General features: G+C 41.3%; 1 protein-coding gene across 1 annotated transcript in view; it reads right to left on the bottom strand.

Moving 5' to 3' along the window:
• Positions 1–7,004: 7,004 nt before the first annotated feature.
• lrp5 (low density lipoprotein receptor-related protein 5) overlaps positions 7,005–10,352 on the bottom strand; it is a 43,963-nt gene continuing 40,615 nt past the window's right edge. Inside the window, exons 25-29 of the mRNA XM_028038205.1 lie at positions 9,339–9,449; positions 8,999–9,241; positions 8,770–8,912; positions 8,592–8,689; positions 7,005–8,194 (exon numbers count right to left, since the gene is read on the bottom strand). Coding sequence (XP_027894006.1) covers positions 7,870–8,194; positions 8,592–8,689; positions 8,770–8,912; positions 8,999–9,241; positions 9,339–9,449 — 920 coding nt within the window. The 3' untranslated portion in view covers positions 7,005–7,869. The remainder of the gene's footprint in view (positions 8,195–8,591; positions 8,690–8,769; positions 8,913–8,998; positions 9,242–9,338; positions 9,450–10,352) is intronic.

Here is a 10,352-nt window from a genome sequence, read left to right as displayed (position 1 = left end):
CAGTGTCACTGAAATCATAGATTTGTGTCATAGGTGTACGTTCTGAAGTGGGCAGGATCACTATGTCAACATTTGCAACTTATTACACATTTAGATTCAGACAGTCATCATGCACCAAGCAGCTGCTATGTGACTTTTAGGGATCCAAAGTCTGTCCAGAAAAAACTATTCCTTTGTCAAAGTCTGTCTGTTTTCATCACCTCATTTAAACTATGAGAATTTTATTCTGTCCTAACATCAACTTCACATTTTGAAGCTGTTTCTTCGGTACCTGGTACTGCATTTACCCTAGAAGTACTGAGAAATAACCCTCTGAGATAATCATTGCCTAATCATGATGTCAGAACATGAACAAGCAGTGTGGTTAATTTCCCTATGGAGATTTTCAGAAAGTTTCCTGCATGCTAATAGTTTCTTGTCAGTAGGGTTGAGACAGGTCACATGCAACCAGCCAGTTACATTTTACAGAAGTACAGAAAGTACATAGCTGACACGAGTCCATCAAGTTTGGTGACCTAAACAAGATGAACAAGAATAGTACAGAAAGGAGAAGGGTTTGACATAACTATGAATGGATGAATCAGTGATTATCAGAAAGGAGAAGGGTTTGACATAACTATGAATGGATGAATCAGTGATTATCAGAAAGGAGAAGGGTTTGACATAACTATGAATGGATGAATCAGTGATTCTCAGAAACTCTGAGGACGACGAAGCATTTGAAAAACTCCTTGAACTGTTTACATATTAGACCAACACTAATAAGTGCTTAATTGTGAAGTAGAAGAAAAAGTGTTCAGTGTTTTTTTTTACCCCTCCAGGGGGTCTTTTGTGGGCTCTAGTGTCCCTTATATGACAGTGGGCTGACAGGAAACGGGGGAAGACATGCGGCAAATGTCGTTGGGTCCAGGAGTCGAACCCACGACGGCCGCGTCGAGGACTCAAGGCCTCCAAATACAGGTCGCGCTAACCACTATGCCACCACGGCACGCCCCAGTGTTCAGTGTTTTGTCTTCAGATCTTTTTATTCTGATCCTTTAAATAAAATCAAGTTCAGCGAGCAGCCTTCAAAAGTCATCTCACTAATTATAATATTCATATATTCATCACAGATTGTCTTGAACATATGCCTGTAATCTGTTTAAGGGATTGGATTAATCAGGATTTATGGACATGTATAGCTGAGTATCGTCATCATAACAGCAAAAATTTTATCCCATACGCTGATGATTTTCCAATTGGAAGAGAAGTAATCCAAGCCGAGTCCTGGGGTATATCACAAGTAACCCTGTTGTGTGAAGATTTATTGCTCCCATGAACAAAGTGGAAACTCTCAGACAAACAGGATTTAAACCAGTCTAGTTCCCATTATATGTACATGTGCAAGTCGTTCTGAGAGAATATTGTGGTTCAACTGTGTGAAAAGCAGCACTGAGATCTAGCAAAACCAGAACAGACTCAAGTCCATTATTTAAAGCTAAGAAAATATCATATGTACGTTTCAGCAGTGCTGTTTCAGAGCTATCATGAGCTTTAAAACCTGATTGGAACTCCTCAAACAGGTCATTATTATTTAAATGCTCATGTACTCGATTAGCCATTATTTTCTCAAGGATTTTAGATAGAAAAGGAAGATTAGATTTAGGTCCGTAATTTATTTAGTCATCTTGATAGAGAGAAGGTTTCTTAAGTAAAGGTTTAATTACTACAAACTTAAAAGCCTCTGGTACATGTCAATGTACCAAGGACAAGTTAATAATGTCTATCTGGGGATAAAAATCACAGAGAACATTTATTTAAATTATTTGGTTCAGACGGGGTCCTACATGCATGTTGAAGGTTTGGAAGAAGCCAATATTTTTGATAACTCGGAAATCTTAACTGGCTTAAAACAGTCCAAACATAGTTTCCATGCTTCCCTGCTGAGAGCTAATAGTTTTGTTTATCAGGAATCCTATAAAGTCAATACTGGTGAGAGCTGGAGGAAACAACAGACTTTCCTTTACAGCAGTGGTCCCCAAACTACGGCCCGCGGGCCAGATGCGGCCCGCCTCCACATTTGGTCCGGCCCCCTGAACAATACCAGAGTATTTTCATATATGTGCATTTTTATTTGATAAGTTGGACTTTTGCAATAAAATAAATGTTCCTTAGTAATGAACTTTATTTATTATTAACTACTAGTTAGTAACTATTTTATACATGCATATAATTGACCCTAACCCTTTTTTTTATGTGGAGAACCCAGTGTTATTTGGTTATTATTTATTTCATAAATAGTGTTATTTCCTGACTTTTGTTCTCTGAAGAATCCAGAAAAGGTTATTTGATTGTGCTTTCTGAAAAACAATACATTTTTATGTTTAGCACTCTTACAATCGTCACACTTTTTCTGTTACAAACTGACCCCGGCCCCCCATCAGAGAAGGGACAAGTTATGCGGCCCTCACAGGAGAAAGTTTGGGGACCCCTGCTTTACAGGAAACTGCACTAAAAATATACCTAGGGTTATTCTTATTCTCCACTGAAAAAATACTATGTTGTGAGTTGCCGAAAGATTCTTTTATATTGAGGTAGACTATTTTGAATTCCCCACTACAATGATTTTATCAATATTTAACACTAAATCAGATGAAAATCTGAGATCTGATCTAAAAATGAAAAGTAATGATGCACAATACAAAACAACAAACAGCAGTGGTTTTAGTGCTTTGCAACTAGAATGAGGAAAACTAAGAGTTAGATTTTCAAAAGAACTGCAGCTATTAATAGGCATAGAAATAATTAAGAGATCTGAATGAAAAATAGTTGCTACTCCTCCACTTTGTCCTAATCAGTGACCAAACAGTGTCATGAAACCAAGGATCATACAGGAAGATCAGAGAGAAAGTTGTGGAGACGCTTAATGATTGAGCACTAAAACAATCGCCCAAGCCTTGAACACCTCGCAGTATGGGGAGCCACATGTAAAGTACGCAGTAAAATATATTAACCCTCTCATGCATGAATTATGATCCTTTGTGTCAGAATTTTTTTCCCATTTTTTAAAATTCTTTTCTTAAGGCATAAAAAAGGTAGGAAAATTTTTTTGTAAAAATAATTTTTTTTTTTTTTATGTGATCAATTGTAATTTTGTCCAAATACAAAGTTGTTATTTGAAAAATACATCAGTAGTATTGTTCCTTAGGGGTTATCTGATGTCACAATATTTTTTTTACTTGCAAGAGTCGTCTACAGTAGAAGGAGGGACCGGGTCGGTTCTCATGCTTTTTTGTCTGTCGGCCATATTGTATTTAACAAAAATAATTTCTTGCATTTGCAGCTGATGGCCAGTAGTTGATGGTATATTTTATGATGCATTAGTGTCCACTTCAGTGGTCTGTGTGCATTTATAACATAAAAATCCACAGGAAGCACAAGAAAATGGCTTTTAGATAGCTGTCCACTGTAGTGACCACTATGCAATAACGTGGTTATTTAGCTTGTCACAAAGCACACAGTCTGAGGGTTCATTTTTCAAACTAAATATTTAATTCAACAACTAGATATTTAGCTTTAGCTTTAAAAAATATTGAGGCAGCAACAGAATATCTAAATGTGTAAAGTTTATAGGAAAATAAAAACTTTAATATGACTGATCCCTGTACAAAGCAGCATGACTGCAGTTTGAAGATATTATATAATATACAATATTATAATAAATCATTACTATGATTTGATTCATACATCAGTTGATTCATACATAAAATTAGGCAAGCATAAAGCTTCTCATAAAAATCACAGAATGCAAAAGAATTTACATACTAAACATTTATATTTGCCAAGTTAAGCTAAACTGAGGATACATAATTTAAAAGCCATTTGGGAGCTGAGAAAGTCGGTTCTCCCTCTCTGGGCTGCACAGTGGTGCAGTTGGTAGCACTGTTGCCTTGCAGTTCGATTCCCGACCCGGGATCTTTCTGCATGAAGTTTGTGCATAGTTGGGTTCTCTCTGGGTTCTCCCGCTTCCTCCCAGTCCAAAAACATGACTGTCAGGTTTAGTGAGTGAGTGTGTCTGTGCATGGCTGTTTGTCCTGTCGGTCTTTGTGTTGCCCTGTGACAGACTAGAGACCTGTCCAGGTGTACCCCGCCTCTCGCCCAAAACGTTCGCTGGAGATAGGCACCAGCTGACCTCTCCTGACCCCACTGGGGACAAGAGTGTAAGAAAATGGATGGATGGAAAGTCGGCTCTCTGAAAAGAGTCGAACTTCCTTTCACTAGAAAAGCTGTGGTGGCGTACACCTGCTCAACTCACCTCCAAAAAGCCCACCAGCGCCCTCTAGGGAGGAACACCTAGAGCAGGGGTGCCCAAAGTGGGTCCTCGAGGGCCGGCATCCTGCATGCTTTAGTTCTCTCCCTGGTATAACGCACTTGGATCCAATGATGGCTAGTCAGAACACCTAAGAAGAACATTGACATGCTGAAAAGCTTGTTACTACCACCAGGGAGAGAATTAAAACATGCAGGATGGCCCCTCAAGGACCAACTTTGGGCACCCCTGACCTAGAGGAACACCCAGGACATGCTGGAGGAACATCAGGCTGAGGAACAAGACGCTGGGACAGTGAGGTCTGGGCCCCCCTACTTGGGGCGCCTGTGACCTGACCTGGATAAGCATAAGAAATTGGATGGTTGGATAAACTTTGTTTATCTTTATAATCATGCAAAGTGAAATGATCCCAGAGAAACAGTATGTTGTATGTTGAATGCTATTTGCTGAACAATGAAATGAGAAGAACTGATTAAATAACTGCTTAGGTTTTCTGTGATCTATGCAAAGATGACAACATTCTTTAAAATAAAACCTTTATTATATAAAAATGCTTTTGATACAAAAAAATTCAGGACTGTAAATCACACAAAGCATTCAAAGCTGAGACAGCATGTACAGAATTTTACTGGCAGTGGTTTTTAGCCCTTGAAGGAAATGAGTTGTGCTGCTGACATGGAGCAGCAGCTAGAAACTGATACCAGGTCAGTCGGCGCCTGGCAGCAGCTTCAATGTTTCTGGGTAGGGAAGGATTAGCATCAAGCTCATGCTAAGGCGCGGACGTTGCTTTATTCAGAAATGCTGGTGAAATTCCTTATTGTATTAAAGTATTTGCCCCTTATCAGTTTTTTTTTCACATTAAAAATTTTAAGATCATGAAGGAGCTTAAATATCAGATAAAAATAAGCTGAGCAAATACAAAATTGATTTAAATGGTAATTTTATTTATTAGGAGGAAAACACTATGAGGAGAGCGTGTTGTTTAGGGATAAATGAACAATGATGGAGGCTAAAAGATATAAAACCCCAACATTATGCCCTGAGCTGATCTGATCTGAGGCAACTCAAGAGCAGATGTAATGCAAACAGACCAGATACGGATCTGAATAAGCACACCAACTAGACTACAAAAGCTGAAATAATGGTCTTAGAGTGGCCTGAACAACGTTTGGACATAAATCTGACCTTGAACAGACTGGTCATGGTCAAGCACCCTCCAGTGTGGCTGAATTAAAACTCTTCAAAGACAAGGGGGCCAAGATTTTTTAACAGTGATGAGGATGAAAGACTTGACTCACCAACACCTGACAGGCGTTTAGGGAGCAACTACTCTTCCCACAGAGCCAGGTTGGTTTAGACCAGGTTGGTTTATCTTTGTCTGACATTAAAATTGTTTCATTATGTAAATCATTTTAGTGGGACAAAAAAAAAGCAAAAACAGAAGAAATCTGTGAGGGAGTAACTGATGTCTGAATGTGTCCAATGTAGCTAAACTATTAGACTGAGGCTGATGTTTTCCATGAAGAAAACAAAATGAATTAGAGGATTTCTTCCAAAATAACTTCTTTTTTACAAAAAGTAACAAAAGTAAAGGTCACTGTGAAGCTAACTGTTAGCGGTGAAGCGTACTTTGGTTGTTGCAGGATGTTTTGTGAGGAGTCACCGCAGGATTCTCACAGCTGCACTCTGAGATGCTGATTCTGAGATCTGTGTGTGATGAGACAAACATAAAGACACCAACATGGCAACGCTAATGTCCTCAGAGCAAACACTGACAGACAGGCTAATACATACTGAGCTAACATACAGATATACTAATGAGACAAAATGCTATAGGAATAATTAGTTTTTAGGTGTAAAATAGCTTCATAATCTATTGTCAGGATGACAATATGATCAGGTGGATCATTTTGGCATTTCTGTGTAATTACATATCATAGTATCTGATTGATTCTGTACATAATAGCAGCAAAAATACTTTTGGTAAACAGGACAATGAGGAGAGGGACAGACAGGTTCACTGACTTCATTCCACATTATGTACAAAAGCTGAAGCTGTTCCTGCTATGATGGTGGTGATGCTGCCTCCGTCTCCCGCTGCCACCATTCACTCCTTCCTCCACCCATCATGTGATGACATCCACCTGCTTCCATCCATCCAGCAAACATTCACAGAAGCTCCTAAACAGGTCTCGTCTACATGTTGCAGACTTAACGATAGCAGTTCTTCAGGTTCATTTTAAAATAGTAAATTCTCAAGTTCACCTTGAATTTAGGACAGATTTCCACCGTGATTAGATTTATATATGGAATTCACAAAAACAAGAAAGTAAGAAAGGACCGGAGGAAAGAAGATGCAAAGAAGGAAGGAAGGAAGGAAAGTATGGAAAGATGAAAAGAAGGAAACATACAGTACAGACTAAAAGTTTGGACACTCCTTTAAATTGAATGAGTTTCCTTTATTTTCATGACTATTGACATTGTAGATTCACACTGAAGGCATCAAAACTATGAATAACACATGTGGAAATATGCACTAAACAAAAAAGTGTAAAACAACTGAAAATAGCCCTTATATTCTAGTTTCTTCAAAGTAGCAACCTTTTGCTGTGATTACTGCTTTGCACACACTCTGCATTTTCTTGATGAGCTTCAAGAGGTCGTCACCTGAAATGGTTTTCACTTCATAGGTCAACCTGCCCTGTCAGGTTAATAAGTGGGATTTATTGCCTTATAAATAGTCATGAAAATAAAGAAAACCCATTGAATTAGAAAGGTGTGTCCAAACTTTTGGTCTGTACTGTACATGGAAAGACAGAAGGATGAACACAAGGGAGAAAAGGAGGAGAGAAAGAATAGAACAGAGGGATATGAGGAAGGAACGGGGGAGCACAAAAGATTGAAGAATAGAAGAAAGGAATGAAAAACACAAGGGACAATGTTTGTGTTCCATCAGTAAAATATGACTCAGGTGAACTTCCTGTTAGCAGCCTAATGCTTCCTGCTGCTGCCGTGTCTGCCAACACTGACAGAGGAGCAGGACAGTGGTGAAATGCTGGGGCCAGAGGGCCAGGGGGGCAGGAAGAGCAGGGGGGCAGAGGCCCTGGCCAGTGGCTTGGCTTCAGTCTCAGTGACCTTTTCTCTTCAGCTGCTCAGTTCAGATTTTCACACTGAAGAGTTAAAGGAAGAAATGGCTAGGTCAGGGTTTGTCAGGAAAAACAGGTCCAGGGACCAGAGGAAGGAGCTGCAGGCTGAATTCTCTCTTTTCTGAGGCTTGAGGCAAAGCAGGCATCACCTCAAAACTCCAACAGCTCCTCAACAGTTCTCCTCAGGCCATGGGCTCAACAGGAGCCTTCCTGAGGACGATTGGAATATCAGATGGAGGATGGGCGGAGCTTGAGGAAGGCACTTCACCTAGTTTGTAGTTCATATAAAGTGGCAGGTATGAGACAGCCCTCGCACCCCTCCACCTGTCAGGCTGACTGTTGGCACATTAGTTTATTTCAGAACAAAGAAGTGAGTCCACTTCATCCCTTTGATTCCCCCGGGCAGTTGGAGGGTCATGATGAGTCGGTGCAGGGGGAGGGAGGAGGGGGGCACAGGTGGAAGTAGGAACGTTCAGTGGAAGGGGACGGGGGGCAGCTTTCCTCAGCAGACATGTACTGAGAGCGTGGGGTAGGGGGTGGAGGGTAGGGGTCTGAGTCTGAGTTAAGGTCCATGTAGTATTTAGTAGGTTTGCCGTGAGCGGCGTGGCCCGGGGCCTTCCAGCGCCCCCCCGACAGCGGCATGCCCGCAGGGGGATGATGGGGGGTGTAGTCGCTGTCACAGACGTCTGTGCTGCAGGGGGTCGTAGGAGGGGCCCCTCCATGGACTGGATGGTAGGGCCTGTGGAGGAAAACATAGAAAGGTAATTCATAACAGAATGGATGGATGGATGGATGGATGGATAAAAAGCTCTCTGCACAGGTGAAGACTCTCATCAAGTATTGTGAATATTTGGAGCGGCTCCAACTGACAACATTCTGATCTAAATTCAGATTTATTATTTATTTAATTCATGGAAAACTGAACTGTCATCCCAAAATGGCCTGTTGCTACTTTGTTATGGGAAAAAAACAAGATGGTGATTCCAGGATAAACAATGCAGTTTGTCCTAACAAGACAAACATGAGTTTCCTCAAAATGTGCCCCCTTTCCTCACCATTAGTGCTATAACTAGTGTTTATAGCACTGGTAAGATATGGAACGGTGAAAACTAAACACTGAATTGTGAGTAGGTTACCTGTATGATCTGGTTGTAGATGGACTGTTGGAGGAATAGAAGATCTCTGTGTTGTAAAGAGACCGATCTGTGGCCGGAGATGGAGGAGGGTTCAGGATCTGCAATCATAAAACAGACATGTTAACTAAGTTAAGTAAGTGAGGCATGGAGTGCAGACTCACAGTGCTGCTGTGTGTACCTTTGGGTAGAAGGCTCCTTTGGTAGATGAGGAGCTGCTGGATGAAGCTCCAGTCACATGGTTCCTGTCGTAGAGAGGGGCTCCACTGCTGCTGCTGCCCATCAGGCTGACTGAGCTCAGGGTGGACTTTCCACAGGAGATCCCTGCACACACGCATCATTTATTAAGACCCAACATAACTGCTGATGGAGCACAAGTCATAGCACTGCAGCTGACAGACTGATCCCACCTTGGTAGGTGCCATGTTGGGAGCTGCTGGGGCTGATGAAGTTGAGAGGCACGTGGGGCGTCCCACTGATGTACTCATGAGGAAAGCTCCCATTAGGACCCTTGTAGCGCCGACACACCACACGCTGACAGACGAAGCACGCTCCTCCCATCACAAACATGAGCAGAATGATGGCAATGACTGGTCCAATGGGGTTGGTGGTTTCATTACTGGGAATGAAGCTTGAGGAGGGAGAAATATAATCTGCACAAGAAAAAAGAGGGAAATGTACATTGCAGGAGTGAATATGATGTGAATAAAGTGATGAGGGAAACTGCTGCTGCAATGTAGAAATATTTACCACAAGCCAGCTCATCAGAGCCATCCAGACAGTCTGAGTAATTGTCACACTGCTGTTTCTTAGTGATGCAATGGTTGTCCCCACAGCGGAACTGGTTGGGAGGGCAGACAGCTGAAAGACAGGAGGACAGGTGGGTCCAAAGGAGAACTGGATCCAGACACTCAGAACCACAAAGTCCACACTTCAAAGTTATTTCAGGTGTGGAAGGTAAATCCCTACTACAGGCAAAATGTTTGGACAAATACTTAAGACCTAAAAAGTGTACATGTCTGCATGAAGTGTGTCTGAACATGTGACATTTCACAGAAAGTTTCTCCTACAATTGTCCAGCAGGGGGCGCCCCGCCCATCCAATGAGACCGTCCGCCTCAATATAGTAATACAGTATATAGTAAGTGAAGATGTTCACAGTTAATATTGTTGATTATCCTGTCTAAGTGCCACCAGATCCCTTCATCTGCTGTTTCTGTCTCTACATGGTTGTTCATCTACTTTCAGCTCTCAAGCTCAGTTCATAGTCGGCACATTGAACTGAGCGCAAGGGTGAGCTCACCAAGTCACACCGCTTATTGTTACCGGCGTTCTTATAAGCATGCTCTGCTGCTTATATGCAGCAGAGCATGAAACCTTTTGACTGTATCAGATTGAACTTGGTAAGGAAAAACTTACATGATAGTTAGAGGGACAGAGATAGACATAGATTTATTGAAGAGATATATAAATACAATTCGTGGAAGATGAATAGAAAACATTTTTGACCTATACTGATTTGTTTCTGTATTAAATGTACCGAAAAAGTTGTAAAGTTGGTAACACCAGGCAGGCTGTTGTTGAACACGACCCTCTATCAGAGTGTTGGTGGTAGAATAGATTAGTGGTTACCATCGGTTTCACAGGTAGGTGTTGACTGATTGTCCATCACCCAAAATGAATGAAATAAGGTGGAACAATCTGTGCAACCGTGTCACACACCACACTGTTACATCATGGTGTTGTGTATTCCTTTCTCATTTTT

This window comes from Xiphophorus couchianus, chromosome 2 (assembly GCF_001444195.1).
Source record: "Xiphophorus couchianus chromosome 2, X_couchianus-1.0, whole genome shotgun sequence".
Taxonomy (NCBI): Eukaryota; Metazoa; Chordata; class Actinopteri; order Cyprinodontiformes; family Poeciliidae; genus Xiphophorus; species Xiphophorus couchianus.
This window is presented reverse-complemented; position numbering and strand designations above follow the sequence as displayed.